At 41.4% G+C, this 23,751-nt stretch overlaps 1 protein-coding gene across 2 annotated transcripts in view; it reads left to right on the top strand.

The window, feature by feature from the left end:
- The window catches only part of ABHD12B (abhydrolase domain containing 12B), a 108,567-nt gene that overhangs the window by 24,207 nt on the left and 60,609 nt on the right, over positions 1-23,751 (top strand). The window contains exon 1 of one of the 2 annotated variants that reach the window (XM_037832739.1): positions 19,116-19,441. The exons of the other annotated variant lie outside the window; for it this stretch is intronic. Within the exon in view, the coding sequence (XP_037688667.1) occupies positions 19,368-19,441 (74 nt within the window). The 5' untranslated portion in view covers positions 19,116-19,367. Of the gene's footprint in view, positions 1-19,115; positions 19,442-23,751 lie in introns of those variants that run through there. 2 annotated transcript variants of the gene reach the window in all.

Below are 23,751 nucleotides of genomic sequence, written 5' to 3'. Positions count from 1 at the left end.
GATATACCTACTAGAGCTAATAAACAAATTTAGCAAAGTAGCGGGATACAAGATTAATGCACATAAGTCAGTAATGTTTCTATATGCTAGAAATGAACAAACTGAAGAGACACTCAAGAAAAAGATACCATTTTCAATAGCAACTAAAAAAATCAAGTACCTAGGAATAAACTTAACCAAAGATGTAAAAGACCTATACAAAGAAAACTACATAACTCTACTAAAAGAAATAGAAGGGGAGCTTAAAAGATGGAAAAAAAATTCCATGTTCATGGATAGGAAGGCTAAATGTCATTAAGATGTCAATTCTACCCAAACTCATCTACAGATTCAATGCAATCCCAATCAAAATTCCAACAACCTACTTTGCAGACTTGGAAAAGCTAGTTATCAAATTTATTTGGAAAGGGAAGATGCCTCGAATTGCTAAAGACACTCTAAAAAAGAAAAACGAAGTGGGAGGACTTACACTCCCTGACTTTGAAGCTTATTATAAAGCCACAGTTGCCAAAACAGCATGGTACTGGCACAAAGATAGACATATAGATCAATGGAATTGAATTGAGAATTCAGAGATAGACCCTCAGATCTATGGCCGACTGATCTTTGATAAGGCCCCCAAAGTCACCGAACTGAGCCATAATGGTCTTTTCAACAAATGGGGCTGGGAGAGTTGGATATCCATATCCAAAAGAATGAAAGAGGACCCCTACCTCACCCCCTACACAAAAATTAACTCAAAATGGACCAAAGATCTCAATATAAAAGAAAGTACCATAAAACTCCTAGAAGATAATGTAGGAAAACATCTTCAAGACCTTGTATTAGGCGGCCACTTCCTAGACTTTACACCCAAAGCACAAGCAACAAAAGAGAAAATAGATAAATGGGAACTCCTCAAGCTTAGAAGTTTCTGCACCTCAAAGGAATTTCTCAAAAAGGTAAAGAGGCAGCCAACTCAATGGGAAAAAATTTTTGGAAACCATGTATCTGACAAAAGACTGATATCTTGCATATACAAAGAAATCCTATAACTCAATGACAATAGTACAGACAGCCCAATTATAAAATGGGCAAAAGATATGAAAAGACAGTTCTCTGAAGAGGAAATACAAATGGCCAAGAAACACATGAAAAAATGTTCAGCTTCACTAGCTATTAGAGAGATGCAAATTAAGACCACAATGAGATACCATCTAACACCGGTTAGAATGGCTGCCATTAAACAAACAGGAAACTACAAATGCTGGAGGGGATGTGGAGAAATTGGAACTCTTATTCATTGTTGGTGGGACTGTATAATGGTTCAGCCACTCTGGAAGTCAGTCTGGCAGTTCCTTAGAAAACTAGATATAGAGCTACCATTCGATCCAGCGATTGCACTTCTCGGTATATACCCGGAAGATCGGAAAGCAGTGACACGAACAGATATCTGCACGCCAATGTTCATAGCAGCATTATTCACAATTGCCAAGAGATGGAAACAACCCAAATGTCCTTCAACAGATGAGTGGATAAATAAAATGTGGTATATACACACGATGGAATACTACGCGGCAGTAAGAAGGAACGATCTGGTGAAACATATGACAACATGGATGAACCTTGAAGACATAATGCTGAGCGAAATAAGCCAGGCACAAAAAGAGAAATATTATATGCTACCACTAATGTGAACTTTGAAAAATGTAAAACAAATGGTTTATAATGTAGAATGTAGGGGAACTAGCAGTAGAGAGCAATTAAGGAAGGGGGAACAATAATCCAAGAAGAACAGATAAGCTATTTAGCGTTCTGGGGATGCCCAGAAGTAACTAGGGTGTGTTAATTTCTGATGGATATAGTAGGAACAAGTTCACAGATATGTTGCTATATTATGTAACTTTCTTGGGGTAAAGTAGGAACATGTTGGAAGTTAAGCAGTTATCTTAGGTTAGTTGTCTTTTTCTTACTCCCTTGTTATGGTCTCTTTGAAATGTTCTTTTATTGTATGTTTGTTTTCTTTTTAACTTTTTTTTTCATACAGTTGATTTAAAAAAGAAGGGAAAGTTAAAAAAAAAAAAAAAGAAAAAAGACAAACAAGGAAAAAAAAAAAAAAAAGATGTAGTGCCCCCTTGAGGAGCCTGTGGAGAATGCAGGGGTATTCGCCTACCCCACCTCCATGGTTGCTAACATGACCACAGACATAGGGGACTGGTGGTTTGATGGGTTGAGCCCTCTACCATAAGTTTTACCCTTGGGAAGACGGTTGCTGCAAAGGAGAGGCTAGGCCTCCCTGTATTTGTGCCTAAGAGTCTCCTCCTGAATGCCTCTTTGTTGCTCAGATGTGGCCCTCTCTCTCTGGCTAAGCCAACTTGAAAGGTGAAATCACTGCCCTCCCCCCTACGTGGGATCAGACACCCAGGGAAGTGAATCTCCCTGGCAACGTGGAATATGACTCCCGGGGAGGAATGTAGACCCGGCATCGTGGGATGGAGAACATCTTCTTGACCAAAAGGGGGATGTGAAAGGAAATGAAATAAGCTTCAGTGGCAGAGAGATTCCAAAAGGAGCCGAGAGATCACTCTGGTGGGCACTCTTACGCACACTTTAGACAACCTTTTCTAGGTTCTAAAGAATTGGGGTAGCTGGTGGTGGATACCTGAAACTATTAAACTACAACCCAGAACCCATGAATCTCAAAGACAGTTGTATAAAAATGTAGCTTATGAGGGGTGACAGTGGGATTGGGAATGCCATAAGGACCAAACTCCACTTTGTCTAGTTTATGGATGGATGTGTAGAAAAGTAGGGGAAGGAAACAAACAGACAAAGGTACCCAGTGTTCTTTTTTACTTCAATTGCTCTTTTTCACTCTAATTATTATTCTTGTTATTTTTGTGTGTGTGCTAATGAAGGTGTCAGGGATTGATTTAGGTGATGAATGTACAACTATGTAATGGTACTGTAAACAATTGAAAGTACAATTTGTTTTGTATGACTGCATGGTATGTGAATATATCTCAATAAAATGATGATTAAAAAAAAAAAAAAAAAAAAAAAAAAATACCTACATAAAAATAGATCTAAACCAAGCCAAGAAAATTGTCTCAAAACAATACTTGTGAAGTTCAAGAGGTGGTAAGATGCATGCAAGCTAGCAAGATCTCAAACCTAACTTTGCCCCACCTTCTAGACATGATCTTTAAAATCTACTACTGATTTAAAATGCAAACACTTAAATTTAAGCAAATCCAATCACATGTAAATAAAGTTTTACAAAATGAAAAAAAAAAAATATATATACATACTAGGAACTCTTTTTATCCTAGTAAAAATAGGCCCTAGGGGGCCTGTGGTGCAGGAATGGAATGGAAAGTGGGCTTTGGGGTTTGATTCCTCTGCTCTTCCCCACTGGTTACTGAAGAGCTGAGGGCCATAGAGAATGTGACAGATTCAGAGGAGAAGTGACCAAGGGCCTGCATATAAAGATGCTCTGTAAAACAAGGCCACCTCTCCTGCCCTGAACTGGTTTTAAAATGCCTGGATTGGAGGTCACTGATGGGATCCGGGAGGCTGGGGCTGGGAGGGTTGAGGAAGCCCTGCGGCCTGCCCCTGAGTCTCAGCCTCTGGCCCACCCCCTCTTTAAACTATCATCACTCTTTCAACTTGTCACTGCCACACAAAGGCAAAGGGAAGGACAGCACCTGTAGGCTGGGGGCTTTTGAAAGCAGAAGCAACAGCTGTGTGCGGGGAAAGCCCAGAGCAGGAGGGCAGCCCCGGCTGAGTCTAAAAAAAAAACCCCTCCTGATAGTCTAACAAAGGGCCTCTTGTCAGGCGCTGCGAGAGGGGCTGTCCTGGTGGCCCCTTGCTGGGCTGTTCTGGGGCCATGTGGGGAGTGAGCCCAGACCTGCCCTCCCTCGGGGATGTCTTTCTCCAACACCTCCACTGAGTGGGCCAGTCTGCCCTCAGTAAATACCCCCTTGAATCCCCAGCCACCAGTCCTTTGCTTCTTGGCCTCTCTCACACCTCTTCACTTTGGGGTTCAAAGATGGATCAGCTGTGGTACCTTTGTTTGCAACACCCCCTGCCTGCAGTGAAAGCAAAACCGGTACCGGCCCATCTTGTTCTTTGCAGATGGGGTGTCTCTGCGACTTACTAGGAAAGCAGTTTTCAGATAGGCAAGGATGAAATGAATCCCTCTCTGGGGAGGAAGAGGGCATGCCGCTGTGCTCCCCCATCTAAAAAGAAGCCCTTGGAAACAGATTTGCTCTAACACTGTTGTCAGCTCCGGTCCAAAGTGGGTTCTCCACAAAGGCAGTCCTTGTTAATTTCTGTGTGCTCACAGAGCTTGCTTTCCGCACTTGAGGGCTGGAACATCTTGCCTCCACTTCCTAGCTTTCAACTTGGACTGGTCAGGAAGAAGTTTCCCAGCTTTATAATGATCAATCACTGCTAAATGGGTTAAAAAAGAAAATTACTTCAGAAAAAGCAAAAATATTAGGGAATTTAAGAACTTAAGCCCTAATGGGGAGCTGAAAACATATTAAAAAGAGTCAACTCTTTTAATACTTAAATTTAAAGGTTTAAAAAATTAATTCTGCTTAGTTCAAATGATTTTAAACTGAGTGAACTGGCAAACTGGCAATTTCTTAATTAAACAGAGCTCAATTTCTAAATTTAAACTTTCAGGCTCAAACTTGTCATCATTATGTCCCTCATTGGCTCACTGTTGCCCCCACGTGTCTGGTCTTAAAAAATGCAACTCAGAGCTTGCCACTTTTTTGCTTTCCAAATACCCGCCCCCCCCATCCCCAGTCTATTAGTTTCCATGACAGTAATGGTATAGAATTAAAAGCAATATTTTGCTTGTTAGTGAGATGTGTATAACTCAGGTGAATTTTCAACAAGTCTTTCATTTTAGAAGATATCATTAGATTGCCTTTCCACCTTACAATTCATTGTGCCATTGCTGAACAGATAAATTTAGTCCTTAGAGGAAGTGTTATGATTCTTTTAGAGATGTAAACCCTACTAATGATACTCCTTTCCTGAGAAACCACATGATTTATTCATTGACCTTCATTAGATGTTGCTTTATAGCATTCAATAAAAATCCTATATTCAGGATGATTGAAAGCTTGCATAAATAGTCTGTGATGTGAGATAATTTCTGATACATGGCTCAAACAAATACACATCAAAGTGCAACCCCTTTATGCTCACCTGGGGCATCTGTCTTTAGTGAGTGAATTGAATATCCATTTTGATGTGAAACTAGGCTGCTTCTGTGGTCTTTATTAAGTACCAATTCCTCAGGCTTTTTGCTCATCATGTAGTTTATCTGAATTGCTTCTTGCTTCATAGAAACTAGGAGCCACACAGAATAACAGGTTGTCCTGGATGGAATTGGGAAAGTATCTATAATATACCAAGGGGTCTGCTGTCTTATGCAGAAAGGATCCAAGAATCTCCTCTTCAGCATTACCTAATGGGAAGAAATGGCTACTTCTTCCTAATACTCATCCCATATCCTAAACTATAGTGGCAACCTTCCCAAAGTCGTCTGCTAAAGTAACCTCCTGTGATTTCTGATCATTATCTATGGATCTTATTGATCCTTCACTGGTCATTCCAGAAATAGCTCTGGGGGAGAGGGCTCAGGCTTTATCTTCTAAGCAATAAACCAATAAAACAACCAAAGCAATAAAACAAGCCTGCTCACATAGGTTCCATGGGGACAGATTCTCTTAGACTCTCATGTCTGCTCCCAGAGGAAAACTGTGAAGGGCAGAATCTGAATGGGCAGCCAATATATGGTAGGGAGAGCCCTTGGTGGAATTTTCATCATGTTTTGTGATTCCTTCAGTCACCTGCCCATGGCACCTGTGAACAAGGTCAAGACCAGCTTTATCACTCTGGAAGGTAAGGCAGAGATCACAGGACACAAACGTAGATGCAAGTCCTGTATTTCTGGGCCATTTAAATCGCTCTGACAAAAATCCACCTTCCTTGTAATCTTAGTGATATTCCTGCTTCAGAGCATCTGTACCCAACATACTTGACCCTGAAGAGACAAAGTTCCTGTTAAGGTCTGAGAAGGCAACTAAGAACTCAGGTAGCAGTGGCTCCAGTATTTCCATATAGAAGGAAATTTGGGGTAACTAACTGAGTAGATATAGGAGCTGGGGGGAATATCTCGAGGTTGCATTTGCATGTAAGCACACTGTTTTAGATAGGGTGTCTGTTTGGGAAGGCTCTGTAGGTTGTTGATGGAACTATACATTGGTACTGTCATTGAAAAGGGTTCAACTAGTCCTTCAATTTTTAAAATCATAAATGCTTTCTAAGGTTTGGAAACTTAATGCGAAGAGTTCAATGGGTCTAGGTTGAATCAGTCTAGAGTAGGAGATATGCAGTTGTTTAAAAATGTTTAGAAATCCCAGAGTGGGGGGCCAATGCCACCAAGTCCTCAGGCGTGGCAGCTCAGTCGGGAGGGTCCATTTCTGTAAGAGCCCTCGGGTCGGAAGCAGCAGAATGCCTGGAGCCCAAGTCTACATTTAGCTTTTTGCCTTTGCCTTGCCCCTGACCTCATTGCATCTACTATCCTAGCCACTGAGAAGATGGGGCCATGCTGCTGAGATTGTGGTATGTGCTTCCATGGAGGATGTGGAGTTGGGGCAGGACTTGATGGGAGTTACTTGAAGTTACAGGATACATATAGTCTGTCTTCTTGGAATGTTAATTTTACTCAAAGGGGGAGAGGTATAGTTTTATTAGGAGAAATAATAATATATCATAGAGTGTGAATTAGTTGGGATTAAGTTCACCTTTGAGTAAGAGAAAATTGCAAAATAACAGTGCCTGAAAGACAATGGATTCCTCCCCCCCCCCCCCGCCATTCAACAGCTTGTGACATAGTGTATTCAGGGCTGTTTTGGCTTTCCACAGGATCAGGGTCTCAGGCTCCTCTGTCTTGTTGCTGTGCCTTTAGTAGCATCTGTCCTCAAAGACATCTCATAGCACATGAGTTGGAGCAGTAGCCTTTACATTTGCATTCCAGACAGCAGGAAGGAGGAAGGTACATCCTTTTAGGGACACTTTAAGAAATCACATTTATCACTTCCTTTATATCACATGACCACAGCTGTCTGAAAGAGAGACTTGGAGAAGTGATCTTTATTCAAGGCAGATTTATGCAACCCAAAAATTGATAGTTCTATGATTGTGAAAGAAAGAAATGGAGATTGAGGGGCATTTTTATCAAGCTCCCAGGTGACCACCAAAGCTGGTCCGTGGACGACACTTTGAGTAGCAAGAGGCATGACCCTGTCTGATCTACCCCCTGCCTACTTTTCTGACATTACCTCCTCTCTCTTTCTTCCTCATTCCCTATGCTTCGGTTGCACCAGCCTTCCTGCTGGGTCTTGCACACTTCAAGCTTGTCTAGAACTCCGTTCTCAAGTCTTATCATTCAGATCTCAGATAAAATAGCTCCTCTATTACCTGAGTTTTAATAGCAGTTATCTGAATCTGTATTATTTATTTACTTGCTTGATTAGTTTTTGTCTTCTGCCTCTGGAATGTTAGTGTCATTGTAACCAGAGCCCTGCTGGTTGCAGTACCAGGCAGAACCCTGTTCCAGGTTCAGGACTCTCTCTGTGGAAGGAATACAGAGACAAGAGGGGCCACTAGGAATAAGTAGTAAAGTTTATTAAAGAAAGAGAGAAAGGACACATTGAAGACATAACGTGGATGTGTTCAAGGGAGAAGCACACACAGAGTGGCAGTGGGTTAGCTTGTTATACAGGGAAGTTTTACAATGATTTTCTTATCTCAGCCTTTGAACACCAGGTGTCTATTTTGTTCTAGGAGGAGATAGTTATCTGCTCTCGCTTACGTAAAATTTGTCTTTGAGGAGATGTTTAACAACTTTTAGGACCCCATGCTTTCTGTCATTAACTAAGAATTTGCTTTGGGCCCATGATTTTACAACCTTTTGTGGTTTGGGGAGGTTTCTGAGTGTTAGGGGAAATTTTTGTCCCATGAGGTTTGCAGCTGAAGTTCACAGCTCTCTGCATTAACTCTTTTGAAGCTGAATAGAGGACCTGGGACCATAGCCTTGATGCCCTGTTCTATCCTGCCTCATCCTGATTGTAGGAAATTTATTAGTCTTGGTTGATATTGAACCTCCAACACTGAAAACAGTACTTGGTTCAGTGTAGATGCTCAGTCTATGTGTGTAGTGAACAGGCTCCTTAACTATAATATTAGTTCTCGAGATCAGGGGCCATGTCTTATATTTACCCTCTTCTCCATAGTGCCTAACATGATGTAATATATGCAGGTGCCATTTGATGAATGCTTGTTCAATGGGATTGCACAAGAGAAGGAATACCTGCTTCCTCTTTAGATGGATCAAAGACAGGATAGGGAGGGGATCCCATCTTTGCATATCGATGTGATCGCTGTACAAAGCTTGGGGCTTGATTCTGGGTGGATGAGGTTAGAGCAGGGTAGTGGATATAGTAACTGGCTTCCGTAGTGCACCGTCCAACACTTTTGCTTGCCCTAGGTTCTTCTTTCTCATTGTTGTGAAGTTCAGAATTTTTTATATATGTAAATGCCAGAAGGGCTACAGAGAGTGTACATGATGGGGAGATTGGAATTTTCTGGTACTGGACTAACCCCTCTATGGATTCAAGTTTTTCGATTATTCATTCACCAGGAATTATGCTAGGTGCTGGGGATACACATGGTTTGTTCCAAAACTGACAAGTGACACCAAACAAGGACTCTTGACTTCTGTAGTGCAAGACTATAGGATTGCATTTTCAACACGATAGCCCTTCTGCTTAAAAAAAATGTTTAACTGGTCACTTCACAATGCTACTGAACACTCACCTTGGCCTTAATGAACTGGTATTTGCTAAGCAATTTGTGATTGCTGGGTTGTGAGGGCAACTTTGGGAATGCCCATCCTCTGACACTTTCAGGCAGGAGAGGGGAGAGCATCCTCCATCCCCACACATTCCTTTGTCTCTCTTGATGTAAGGAAGGGAGGGAGTCTCCTGCTGATATTACTTATTAATTCATTTTGGTTAGAGGTGAAGGAGAAGAGAGTGACTACATGGACATTTGGATATATATGAGTATATATTAGTAGTAAGACTTCCATGCTAGCTTAGAAACCATAATGCCAATGGTTGTCTTTTTAAATGAACACATGTAAATATGCCTAGGAGCCTGACAAAGAGAGTATCAAATACACTTATTAATAAATAATATCAATACTGTGCATTTCTAAGGGTAAAAATTTTTTTTGACTTCAAAGAAGAGCTTTCACATCTATGATCTCATTTCACGCTACATATTATTATTTTAAAACTCCTCTCTTGGGACAGGTTGTTCTATGCAGGCAAAGCCAGGCGGGGTGAAGATAATGAAGTCCTGCCTTGGGCTACCTGCCATCCTTCCTACATCCGGGAGGCCCGGCTCAGATGCCCTATTGAAGTCCCCTGGGTTCCCTTCTTGCTTGTTTAAAAACTAAAGGCAAAGATGAAAAAACCTACTAATTTCAAGCAGTGCTGTGTGCACACATACATTCAGGGCACGAACAAGGGAACCAAGGAATTGAGGCTTTTGTCAGGAATGTCTTTGGTGATTCTATAAACAATGAGAAATAGATGAACTCAAACTGATGCCAGGCATCCAGAAAGCCCAGAGTTGGAAATCCTTAGTTTCTTGAGACTGAAAAGCCAGTTTCTGTTACTAGGGCTGTGATTTTTTTCTGTCCTCGGAATTGCTCCAATGCATGTGCCTTTGTTTCAGTAGGATATTTTTTATATACTCTCACCTAATCTTTAGCTTTTCATGTTTGACTTCCTCTTGAGTAAAGACCCCACATCATTATTTACCCTAAGGATGGACTGTGGACTATGGGAGTACTCTTATTCTGAATTCATGAGAAGGAAATTTCAAAAAAAATAACTCAAGTAGAAGACAAGGAAAAAAGTCATCCTTGGTAGTAAGGCTCTCCTTGTCTCTCTGTTTATATTGTTGTAAAACCAACCACAGTGTTTCTGCTCCACAAAAATTCAGGCCTTGACCCTGGCATGGAGGGGTTGAGAATGGCTTTTTGACCATAAGGGGAAAAAGAAAGGCAACAAAATAAGGTTTAAGTGGCTAAGAGATTTCAAATAGAGTCAAGAAGGTATCCTGGAGGTTACTCCTATGCAAGCTTCAGCTAGATATCCCAAATGGCCACAATATAAGCCCGAGTCAACAGTAATCCCCAAAACCCTAAAGAATACCCAGATCCCTATCTGAGACTCAATAAAAGTTTCACTTACTAAGTTTATCCTTCAGAAACTTAAATCCTCCGAGAGCTCCTATGCCAGCTAAGTCCCAAAACCCAGAGGCAATAGCCTCTTCAAGAACATCAACCAGATGTGTCCCCTTCCCCTCTTCCCATAATGTCAACCCTCTTTTCAACATGAGCAAGTTAGGATGGTCACTGCCTAGACATCCCATAAGATTGGGAAAGTGATTAAACTAGAGGAAGGGGTAGCAATAGACAAGATAGAATTTAGCAAAGGATTACAAGTACCAAATTTCTATAATTTTCTTTTTCTTAGTTGCTAGAGTATTAGAATAGCTAGAAGGAAAGAACTGAAATGGTAGATCTGTGACCCACAACATTCTTTGAAATTTGCTATATAACTACATGTTAAATTGTAATTTGAAAGTTATCACCTTTTTGCATATATGTTATATTTCACAATAAATAAATAACTGAAACTATGGAAATGTAACGCATAATATTCTTTGAAATTTGCTCTCCAACAGCTTGTTAAATTGCATTTGGAAAGTTATCATGTCAATGTAAATACGTTATATGACACAATAAAAAAAAATTCAGGCTTGCATCACTTTCCCTCCAATGGACACTGTAAAGATTGCTTTGGAATCTCACACCTGGATAACTGATGAGGCCCTGGTCACTGTAGGAGGTGGCAAATTCTTCCACTCTGATTACTCAATAAGTAGAAATAATTAGTGCCTAACTAACCTGGGATTAACTATTTTAATTCTTCTATTTCCAAGGGTAACTGGGAGGGCTAGTAACCCAATTCACAATGGCTAGTTAATCCCACAACCTTCCCCTCACAGCACTGTCCCCTGGGGATTCTTTTGCACAGGTTTAGTTTCTTGCCAGCCACCAGGTGCTCTTTGATAATTGGTCTCACCTTGTCTGCTCTTTTGAATAAACGCCGGTGATGCATCCAGTGGGCGCTCAATAAATATTGAATGAATGCAGCTCACTATCTGTCATTTGGTCTCTCTGGGTCTCAGTTGCCTCTATGTCAAATGAGAGTATTGGTAAATTATTGCTTACATTCCTTCCAGTTTTAACATTTTGAGGTTCTCTTTGGATAGCCGTTTTATGATTGCTCAACTCCAGAGGTATTTCTAAGCAACAGAAGAGCATTTTCCTGGGACCCTTGTCTGACCTCCTTCATCCATAAAGGCATTTCTCACTGAGCCTACAGCAGTGTGTATTATCTGCACTACTCATTTGGCATATGCCCATTTATTATCTGGTGATACTTCTCAGGTTGTTATGTAGCTTTTCATATGTGTAGGTCCTGCCTTTGCAATTAGAGTGTAAGCTTCCAAAGTTAGATACTATATAAAATATGCTAAGTAAATACATGCTGAATAGGTAGATATCATACCAGGACATAATCTTAGTTCTATCTCGAGGGATTTCTGGGCTTAAGGGAAACAGAAGAATCAAATACGAATATCAAATTTCTGGTTTGGGAAACTTGGTGTGCTATGGGCTGTTCTTCAAGATATGTAATCCTCTAAGTGGAACAGGTTTCGAGGAGGGAGGAGAAGAGATGAAGAATTGAGTAGAATGCTGCATTCTATACCCCATTCTTAGAAAGTCTCAAAAATTTTGAGAACTGAAATCTTAATCAAAGGATCATGTTTTATTGTGTTTAGCCCAGAATTTCCCAAACTTAGAGAACATAGTTTTAGAAATACTGATATATCACAAGACAAGCAGAGCTAGGAACAGCAGCTAACATTTAAGGAACTTCTGGAGGAATTTGAGAAGGACCATTTGGAGAGGGAGATGGGAGTTTTCACCCCTTGGCTTTTAATCCTGGCTCTGTCCTTCCACAGATAATCAGAAAAATGGAGTCTCATCTCTTACTGTTCAGCAACAAGGGAAACAATGAGCACATGTCTTGGAACATGGAGAGTTCTTTGGAAGAAATAAAGCACTCAAGTACTTCCAATTTCAACTGAAAGGGGGCCCATAACCTCAGCAATCCCTCTCCTTAAAGAAAGCGCCCCTTCTTTTGTTAAAAAGAAGCACATGACACTCTCAACTTCAAGCACAAAAGAGTAACCCAACATCCACTTTGTAAATATAATGAATTGTCCTAAAATTAGATCTGCTGAAGGCAAAATTTTAATACAAAACTCTAACAACATAGAAAAATAAATGTTCTGAGTCAGTTAGTTACTGTGCTCATTCCCTATCCTTTGGGACAAAATGAAAATAGATCAATGAAGTCCACAATCTTCCATTCTTTAATGTTTCAATTTAATCTCAGCAGCATCAGATTTTTATGATTTCCCCACATGTGAGTAAGGGTGGAAAAGGTGAACAGGGGAAAATGAAAGTCTCATTTGTTGGTGGGATTGTAAAATGATGCAGCCACTTTGAAAAACTTTGGTGGTTTTTCAAAAAGCTAAACATAGAATGAGCATATGACCTGGCAATTCCACTCCTAGGTAGACTCCCAAGAGAAATGAAAACATATGTCCATGCAAAAAGATGTTCAAAAATGTTTGCAGCAGCATTAGTTATAATAGCCTCCAAATGGAAACAACCCCAAAGTCCCAAGAAATGGTGAATGGATAAACAAAATGTGGTATATCCATACAATGAAATATTTGGCCATAAAAAAGGAATGAAGTATTGATTCTTGCTACAACAAGAATGAACCTTGAAAACATGCTGTGAAATAAACCAGACACAAAAGGCCTCATTTTGTATGATTCCGTTTATATGAGTAGTCTAGAATTGGAAAATCCACAGAGAGAGAAAACAGATTAGTGGTTGCCAGAGCCTTGGGGAGGGAGAATAGGGAGTGACTGCTAATGAGTACAGGGTTTCCTTTTGGGTTGATGAGAATGTTCTGAAATTAGATAGTGGTGGTGGATGTGCAACCCTGAGAATATTCTAAAAATCACTGTATTGTATATTTTAAAAGGGTGAATTTTATGGTATCTGAATTATGTCTCAATAAAGTTGTTATTTAAAAAAAAAGAGAATGATGACTGTGATTAATGGTACAAATATAAAAAACTTCCTCTGTGTACTAGAACAAATGTATGGAACTACTGCAAGGAGTTAATAATAATAGAGTGGTGTATGGTAAAAAAAAAACCACACAACCTACCACAAACTATGGAATATAGTTAACAAAATATCTTAATATTCTTTCATCAACACTAACAAATGTAACACACCATGCTAGGGATCAATGACATGGGGGATATGGGGTATAGGTTGTTTTGAGTTTTCTCTTTTGTTCTTTACTCTTGTTCCTTCGTTTTTTTTGTTGGTTTTTTTTTTCTTCTGGAGTAATGAAAAGGTTCTAAAATTGATTTTGTGATGAATGTACAACTATGTGATGATACTCTGAGCCATTTATTGTATACTTTGGATGGATCATACAGTGTACGAATGTATCTCAATAAAATTGCATTAAAATTTAAAAAAATATATAAAAAAAGAAATGGTAGAGGGAACTCTAGACATTTGTTTCATTTTTTGTTGGCTAAAATGATAGGATTTTTTTTTATGCTGCAAACATTTTAATGATTGCTGTTGAGCACATATTTTGTTTTTTTTTTTTCCATTTCAAACTGCAACAAGTTAAATAAATGTTTATAATATACAAAGAAAATACAACCCAAAGTAAAACTTGCTTAAGTGTGTCTTACACCTAGGAAAAAAAAAAAAAAAAGAAAAAATGAAAGGGAATAAATACTTTCTTTTTTTGGTAAAGTATTCTCCAAATAATAGAAACTTCCACGATTTGTGGTTCACGTGTTCTTTGTTCCATATATGCTTTATTACCAATATTTTACCTCTACAGTTGAGAGACAGCTGGTCTTATATCTCATTCCTTTTCTGGAATAATTTCAGGTGGCAAAATTAATCTACCTCCAGTTGAGACTTCTTTTTATACTAGTGCAAATAATATCCAACTGTTGGTTTTGTACATATTTTTTACCAGCTGCTTTGTTTTGACATTTCCACAGCATCAGATAGGTCATGTTTGTTTATAGAGTTTATCTGTATATTTCTTTTTTTAAATTCAGTTTTATTGAGATATACTCATATACCATACAATTGTGCATGGTGTACAATCAACTGTTCACAGTTCTATCACATAGTTGTGCATTCATCACCACAATCAATTTTTGAGCATTTTCATGACTCCAAAAAGAAGGAAAATAAAAATAAAAAATACAAGTAAAAAAGAACACCCAATTCATTCCATCCCTCCCATCCCACCCTATTTTTCATTTAGTTTTTGCCCCCATTTTTCTACTCATCCATCCATACACTGGATAAAGGGAGTGTGAGCCACAAGGTTTTCACAATCACACCGTCACACCATGTAAGCTACATAGGTATACAGTCATCTTTAAGAAGTAAGGCTATTAGATTGCAGTTCGACAGTTTCAGGTATTTCCTTCTAGTTATTCCAGTACACTAAAACCTAAAAAGGGATATCTATATAGCGCATAAGAATGCCCTCCAGAGTGACCTTTCAACTTCAGTTGAGATCTCTCAGCCACTGAAACTTTATTTTGTTTCATTTCGCTTCCCTCTTTTGGTCAAGAAGTTTCTCTCAATCCCACAATGCTGGATCTAGGCTCATCCCCGGGAGTCATGTCCTGTGTTGCCAGGGAAGTTTACATCCCTGGGAGTCAGGTCCCACATAGCGGAGAGGGCACTGAGTTCACCTGCCAAGTGGGAGAGAGAGAGAGGGCCACATCTGAGCAATAAAGAAGTTCTCTGGGGGAGACTCTTAGGCACAACTGTAAGTAGGCTTAGCCTTTCCTTTGATGTAACAAGCTTCATAAGGGCAAGCGCCAAGATCATGGGATCATCTTACTAAATTGTTAGTCCTCAATTGTGAGAATGTCAGTAATAACCAAGGTGGCGACGTCCAACATTTCTGCCTTTTTCTCCAGTTCCTCAGGGGTCCCTGCAAATATATTTTTATTCTCTGCCCAAATTACTTTGGGATTGTATTAGTTAGGGTTCTCTAGGGAAACAGAATCAATGAGAGGTATCTATGACTATAAAATTTATAAAGGCGACTCACGCAACTGTGGGTATGCATGAGTCCAAATTCTGTAGGGCAGTAAGCAAACTGTCAACTCCAAGGAATATGTCCGATGAACTCCTCAGGAAATGAACTGGCACTTCGACAAACTCCTCGGGAAATGAACTTGGATCTTCGATGAATGTGTTTGATGAACTCCTCAGGAAACGAACTGGCAACTTCGATGAACTCCTCAGGAAATGCTTTGCTGGGCAGCTGAAGAAGTGAAGGTCCTCTGTCTCGCTTATAAGTCTTCAACTGATTAATTGGATTAAATCTAGCCAATTGCATTCTCTCATTGTGGAAGACACGCCCTTTGGTGGGTCATCAGTCACAGCTACAGCCAATTGACTGATGATTTAATAAACCAGCCTGTTGGTTTCTTAACCAGCCACAAGCTTCCTTGCAGCAATTGTTAGGCCAGTGCTTGCTTGACCAGACAGCTGGGTACTACCACCTGGCTGAGATGACACATGAACCTACTCATCACAGGGATGTATCAGTATTTCACACTAACCTGTACAAACATACCAGATCTTCCTATTCAAAGTTCCATGTAATTATGGTGTTTGAATAAATTGACTGTACAAGTTAAATTATTTGATGTGCTACAGAAAATATAGATCCTGCGCCAAATAAACATCTCTTCCCTTGGTCTCACACAGAAGTTGAAGTTTTAAAATGCAGTCAGCATCATCCTTTACCCTTTTGCCTGATTTGCCTTAGTCCCAACCAGATGTGCTTCATTCATATCTCGAATTGAAGTCTGGACTCTTTTTCAGCTTTTTTAAACAGTTGCTGTATGCAGTAATACTGACATTCATAGATGCCGAGCTCTAGCTCTGAGTTTCAGGTGTCACACAGATACCCAAAGTTCCAGAGACTGACCAGATTTTACACAAACAGCTCAACATATTGGAATTTGGTCATAGCCCTTACAACTCAGGAATAGACGTGACTGTTGTAAGAGCTTACAATCTAGGAACCTTTACCATAAGCCTTCCCCTGATAATCTATGCTCTCAGATTCAATTCTCAGAATTTGCACATTATCATTAGTCCATATTAGTGAGGCGTTGTAATGTTTGTCTTTTTGATTCTGGCTTATTTCACTCAACATACTGTCCTCAAGGTCCATTCACCTTGTTGCCTATCTCAGTTTCACTCCTTCTCACAGTTGCTCAGTATTCCATTGTATGCGTACACCACAGTTCACCATTCTTTTCATTAATCAATGTTCCCTTAGGCCACCTCCATCCATCGCAAATCGTGAATACTGCCTCCATAAACAGAGTGTGCAAATGTCCCTTTGTGTCTCTGCTCTCAGATCTTCCAAGTATATACCCCATAATGAGGTTGCAGGACCTTATGGCACCCACATAGCTTCTTGTGGAACCACCACACTGTCCTCCAGATATGCTATACCATTCTTCTTCCCCATCAACAGTAAATAGGTACATCCCTCTCTCCATGTTTTCTCCAGCACTTGTATCCCTGTTTATATTTTCCCTGCAATTTTATAGAGATATATTCACATACCATATCTGTATATTTCTTAAGTCACTTTTTAAAAGTCAGGTTTATTGAAGTAAAATTTACATTTAGAAAAATTCATCCTTAAAGGCTTTAAGCTCTAAGTTTTGATGAATATTTACAGTCATGTAACCACGCCAACAATCAGGACATAGAATATTTCCATCATTCCAAAATGTTCCCTCATGCCCCTTTAGTCAATCTTCTTTCCCCATCTCTAGCCCCTGGTATTCACTGACCTGATTTTTGTACTTAGGACATTTTTCAATCTCTATTCTGTAGTCTCATAATTTATCCTAAGATAAATCTCTCTACCAGTGTGTAGCCCTACAGTCCCTGACATGATACCTGGCACTAGAAGGTGTTGACTTAACAGGTGCTGAATAAATGAATGGCTCTATTGAATTTTAGATTCAATCGAAACACATTGAATACTCTCCTTTCTGATTTCTGGCACTTGTTATCAGAAAAGGGGCTATTTATGGCGAGAAAAGCCTTCTCCTAGAACTTTAATTAAAAAATGAGCAATAATGATTCCCAACTTCAGAGATTTTGCTGAGCATTTCAAACATTGCCCTGGAGGTGAGGCTCACAACTTGGTTGATTCAACCTGCAGATGGTCCTCCACCCTTCCACCTGAATAAACAGATGTTAATGGATTCTGGGACCTTATACAGCTGCTGCTCCCTGTCTCCTCCTTCATCTGCTCCCCATCTCTGACCCCTCCACCTCCACACAGCCCCCAGGGCTCATGTAGGTCTTCCCCTCAACAGGTTCTATGAGATTCCAAATCAACTTCATGAAAAAACTCCAGGGGTGAAATCTGACATCTGCTTGAGTTGGACCTTAACCTTCCTCATCATGCAGGGTGTGGCCCTGTGAAAACTCATCAGTCAGGCTTCGATCCTGCTGGTCCTTCCTGTGTTGATTCCTCTTCTATCTTGGTGTGAATCAGAAAATTTACATTCCTAGAGCCATTACAAGAGGCAATGAACAAAATTTCCCCTCAGCTAAACACTTATACAAAATGTCCCTAGTCCTCAAAGGGAACTGCCTTTTCTTGAAAGGTGTGGGGGCTTTTCTCCAGACTGGCTTACTACCCCCAGCAGATGAGTCCTCATGCAGTTTCTGGGGGCTGTAGTCCACCGCTGTGCTCCCTGCCAAGCCCGCCAAGCCCAAACAGCACAGGCACTGCAAAGACCACATTTTCCCTCCAGAGAGGTTGTGCCTTGTCTCCAAGATAAAGCCTTGATGCTGGCAGCGAATTGCATCCAAACAAAACCTCATGCTCATTCTTTCTCCCTTGCCCCACACTTCTACCCTGTGGCTTCCCTGGAGCAGCTCTGGTAGACAGACAGTTCCTGTTTCTTAGGAAACAATTGCACCAGGTAAACCTGTACCAAGTGCCAAATGTGAGCTCCTTGATACAATGGTGGGGGCTGTTACATGCTGCTAAAAACGAAACACTGAAAAGATTTTAATCTGATATACATGGAATAGTTGAGTAATTCACAACCCTGTGGGCAGACAAACCATTACTCAAACAAAGCGAGGCAAAGAAGTTCTTGCTACATGACAGGACTCTGGGTGTGCATGTGTGAGTGTGTGAGTGTGTGAAGTGGGAACTGGGTATGGGAAAGGTTCAGAAAAAGACAAAAATAAAAAGGTGGCAAGATATAAAAGGAAGGGTTAAGGCAGAGGAAATCTTATATTCTTCATGGAGATCTGAAGCTGTGGCTTTCAAACTTTTGTTTTACTTGTACTACCATGATAAGGAATATGTTTTACTTCATCACCCAGTACGCGCGCACACACACACACACACACACACACACACACACATACACACACACAGATGAATGATAGAAACAAAAGTTTCATGAGATTACAGCTAGAGTTGCGAAATTTTACTATTTTTTAAAAAAATTGTTTTCATAAGCCACTTATTAGTTAGAGCTCCGTTTGGAAAACACCGTTCTGAAGGATCTGTCTTAAGAAGGAATGAGATCCTGGAGAAAACGATCAGGGTGGAAATCAAGGTTCAGGGACACGTGGGACGCGCGTTAACGCCGCCCTTTCCTCCCCAGCCCAGAGGGAGCACCAGCTTGTTCCACGGACTAGCCCGATTTCCAGGCAGAAGTCCCTCTTTCCCAGACCGCCGTTCGCTCATCCTGGGGTGAGAAAGCCATAAGCAGCCTGAGGCCCGCGGCCGAAGCCCACGGCGGGGACGCGCGTCCCTCCCGAGGAAGGGTCAGGCACACCGGGCGCAGTCGCAGCCTGCAGGGCTCTGCGCTTCCCCGCCCCGCCGCCCGCGCAGAGGAGAGCGCGGGGGCGCGGGAGGGGCGGGGAGGAGGCCGCACGGGCGAGCAGCCGCCGGGGCCCTGAGCAGCAGTCCTGGCGGCGGCGGCTGTGCGGGAGACGGGGCGGGATGGACGCGCAGGACTGCGAGGGGGCCTGCGGCTGCGTGGCTGCCTGGTGGGGCATGGTAGTGCGGAACCTGCGGTGAGTACCCACGGCCCTCTTCATCCCCGAGGGTCCCCGACGGCGCGGGCCGCGCGGGGACGGAGATGGAAAGCGAGGGCAGGGCCGGGGCCGTTCCCGGATAGCAGCCAGGCCCTAGCCCTGTCCTAGTCTTCTCCTTGGGGGCCCGAGGCGCGGCGCTGTGGCTCCCGGGGGGCTTCAGAGGACCCTGGAGCCCTGCGAGGGCTCTCTGGACGGCGTCATTTTCAGTCTCAACCCCCTCCCGGGCCAGGAAGACTCGCGGGCGCGATTTTTCAGGCTCTTGAAGTTTTTCTGGGGCTTCAGATGCAGGTTCCTATACCCATCTCTCTTTTCTGCCTTGACCATTTTACTGATATCAGGGCTGATTTTAGTAGTAATAGTAAAAATAATGGTAATCATAACGATGGCAGTAATCCGTGTTGTAATCTGGGATGGTATCTGAGGTCATGGGCCTGTGTAGGTGGAAAAGGATCGGACAGTCACTGCCTGGAAGCCTGAGTGTGAACTCTGGCAAGTATTTAAACTACACACCTCCACAACGCTAAAGGTGTACAGTGTATTGAAACCAAGGATTGCCATTACCTGTGCCAATTTTTCATTGCTTGTATCTGAAATGTCTGTATGTCGACAGGCTTTTTACTTTCTTCCTCTCACGAATCCTTGGTTTGACAGTAACCTTGTTACCTGAATCAACCAGCAGGACATTGCCAGTCTTGCTTGCATTGGAGCCAGGTATAGGTTGGACACCCAGGACAACCAGGTGTTTTGTTTTGTTGGTGAGGGAAGGTATTGGCATTTTTGTTTACCTTTCTTCTTTCTATTCCTTGTTTGTTTGTTTAATTTTTGCTGAATCCCACATATCCAAGAATTATATCCAGACACAGGAGGCTTCACTTTGGAATGTCCAAAGTAATGATGACAGACCGGGATTTTGTCTTTTCTCTTTCCTCCGCAGCTCAGTACAGAGAGCAGCTCTGTCCTGACCCAGTGGTGCTGCCTCGCCTCCCCCTTATGAGCTGGATGGAACACCAGTCAGAAAGTCCTAGCTGGCTGCACTTTTTAGACTTCACAATTCACAGCCATCCATCCATGGTTGCTCAGGGAAAGCAAGCGTCTACTCGCCTCTGTCTTCCATGCTCTTTATAGAGTTGATGGCAGATTATTTAACGCTCATTTGGCAGTAAAGTCTCTTATTAGGCAGAGAATCAAAGCTGCAGTTCACGTTCTCAGAGAACAACCCACTTTGTTGATAATGGAGTGGGAGATGGGGAACTGGGGACACTTGATTACTTGCCTTGCTAATTAGTAAGTAAAAAATAAGTCTCAAGAGACACTTCCTGAAAGAATGGATAAAAGCTTACTGCATTTCTTCACCCAAGCAGAAAACTACTGATCTGAGGTAAGAAATGCTGAGGTTGAGGCACAGACCCATTTCTAGCATCCTGAATCTTTTTGGTTTTGGGGGCCAGGTTAGTTTAGATCAACAGATATTCATGGAGGGTTTACCAGGTAATGCTTGTAGCATTGGATCTGTTATGAGGTGTTGTGGGATTCAAGGAGAGTATTTAATCATATGACATTTTTAGTGATTATTTTCGGAATGCCTTGGGGATTTATTTATTTTACAATATTTCACCAGATGTAGTTGTTTGTGGTTAAGGTAGGTGGACCTATAAGAGTAAATCTCTACTTGCAACTTTTTTTTTTTTTTTTAAGTATTATTAGAAAAATGGAAAAGGTGCTCAGGAAAGAAGTTAGGGAAAACCAAAGGGCTGCTTTCCTCCTCGTTTCCCCCCATTTCACCCCAAGTGTTCACATTTCTAGACATGGCTTAGAAAACCCTCTTGGGTAAGCTAATAAATTCATTCATTCTTCCCACTGTTTTGAATATCTGCTCTGTATCGGGGGACACAGCAGTGAATAATACAGGCAGAAATCCCTGCTCTTGTGGAGGGCACAGAAATTAATTTTCAATTGTAATTCAAAAAAGAGGAGTCCCTTCTCCCTCCCCCAAAGCAACCAATAAGCATTGCTTCCTTCTCCCTTGTGAAAGAAATACACTTTTCTGTGAGAGTTTTCAAACTGTCAATCAACATATATTTATTGAGCTTAGCCCTGACCCAGACAGAGTAAGATGTAAAAGAAACATAATATGCCATATAGTTTTTTATCCTCTGGTGCTTGACTTAGGGTTGGGAAGACGGGGCTATGGAGAAATAATCAAAGAATCAATTAAGAGTCAAACTGAGGCCTTGATTATAATTAGTGAGAGGGGTGAAAAAGAGAGGAAAGATCACATGGTAAGGATCCCTCTAGAGAGATTTTGTCAAAGAAGGGACTCTTGAGCAGGTGTGAAGGAAAGGGAGGGTTTGGTTGGGGGACAACACAGGATGGAAATGTTGCTTGGTGATCAATACACATTGGCTAAATGAATGAGCACATAGGATGGGTGTGGAGCTGGCCTTAATATTTAGAATCATCCTCTTGCCAAATGTGGTTACCTTTGGGCTTCCCCAAATCTGGTTTGTAGACACCTCTGAGCATGAACAATTTGCCCTGTGGCAACTCAGGCCCCACAAGGTTTCACCTGTAGAAATCATCCCGTTAGGGTCTATAGCTGTGCAGTTCCAGCTGCGGCTGATCAGAGGGCAGGCGAGCGAACACCAAAGCACCAAGGTGGCTGTTTGATGTGGCCGCTGTGAGTGGGGGAATCAGGACGAAACTGCATCCCTTGCTCAAATAAGGTCTGTTAGCCACTGGTGATGTTTGATCCCCTGCTGTTCTAGGGGAAATCAAATTGACAACCCCCTCGTTAAAAGAAGCGGCTTTGCATTATTGATACTCCCAGGGATCTGGTCACTCTGTTCTCTTCCTGCAGCGCTTCACAGACATGCCTCAGGCTATTTGAGAGAAAGGTTCTCTATGAATTATTCTTTAAAAACAGAAACATATTTCCCTCCATTGCCTCTGCTTCCTAAGCACCCTGCCTGTCTTCAAAGGATATCTTAGCCAGAGATTAACAGGCAGGGAGGCAGTGAGTTCAAGGAATCTGGAGAAAGAAAAGCTGAAGCCAGTGAACTGGAAGGCAGTGAAGGAAATCAGAATTGCTTTCAGTTCTGTCCATCTTGGCTTGATCTGTGGCTCAAAGCAACTTCTCTGGGTTTTGATTTCTCATCTCTAAAATCTGAACAACAATGTCCTCCCCTTCCTACTACCTTCCTGAGGGCTATTTTAAAGTATTATGAAATGATCATTTTCATTTTTTGCTGGTACTGACTTTGAGTGGGCGATTGCCCATGTGTGATTATTTGAAGATCACCCTTAGCCCATATATCTTTTCCACCCCTTGCAGAACTGCTGGAAATCCATCTTGTCCCTTCAAACATATATAAGCAATCTGAATTTTAAAGTCATTAACAATTGAGGGGAATTATTTTTTTTTAGGGGTCTTTCTTTGGTGACTTTGGTATTCAAGGGCTCTTGAGAATACTAGACTTTAGGGGACAAAAGAGGGTGGGAAGCAGGGGGAGGAGGGACCCAGTGTGGGGACAAGTGTGCAGAAGAGGAGAAGGGCCTCCTAAAACAGCGTTCTCTGACAGCAGAATTTTGCTGGTGGTCAGTTCTGTTCCTGAGGTTCATTTCTGCTTGCATGGGTGGTGAGTAGAACTCACCAGGCTGTGACAGCTCATTGGAGACCATTATAGAACTCTGGGGCCAGACAGACTGGGGTTACCATGGCTCTGCCATTTACTGAAGCTGTGACCTTGGGAATGTTACCTTTCAGTCTCCTCATTTGCAATGCCTCTTGTCTAGCATAGAAATCAGAACAGGGGAAACAGGGCATCAAAAATATTTTCTGTCCCCCCCACCCTTATGCTTTGATTACATTGAGGAGTCTTGATATTCAGCACTCACAGTAGGAAAAGGGATTTATTGAATGCATGATGCAGACAAAAATCAAAGCAGGAGATGCTGACACTAATCTCTTGTATCTCTTGTCTTTCTCCCCTATTCCAAGGCAGGATACACTCTTTTTTTTTTTTTTTTTTTTTTTTTTTTTTTTTTTTAAATCATCATTTTATTGAGATATATTCACATACCACGCAGTCATACAAAACAAATTGTACTTTCGATTGTTTACAGTACCATTACATAGTTGTACATTCATCACCTAAATCAATCCCTGACACCTTCATTAGCACACACACAAAAATAACAAGAATAATAATTAGAGTGAAAAAGAGCAATTGAAGTAAAAAAGAACACTGGGTACCTTTGTCTGTTTGTTTCCTTCCCCTACTTTTCTACAC

This window comes from Choloepus didactylus, chromosome 4, assembly GCF_015220235.1.
Source record: "Choloepus didactylus isolate mChoDid1 chromosome 4, mChoDid1.pri, whole genome shotgun sequence".
Lineage (NCBI taxonomy): Eukaryota > Metazoa > Chordata > Mammalia > Pilosa > Megalonychidae > Choloepus > Choloepus didactylus.
This window is presented reverse-complemented; position numbering and strand designations above follow the sequence as displayed.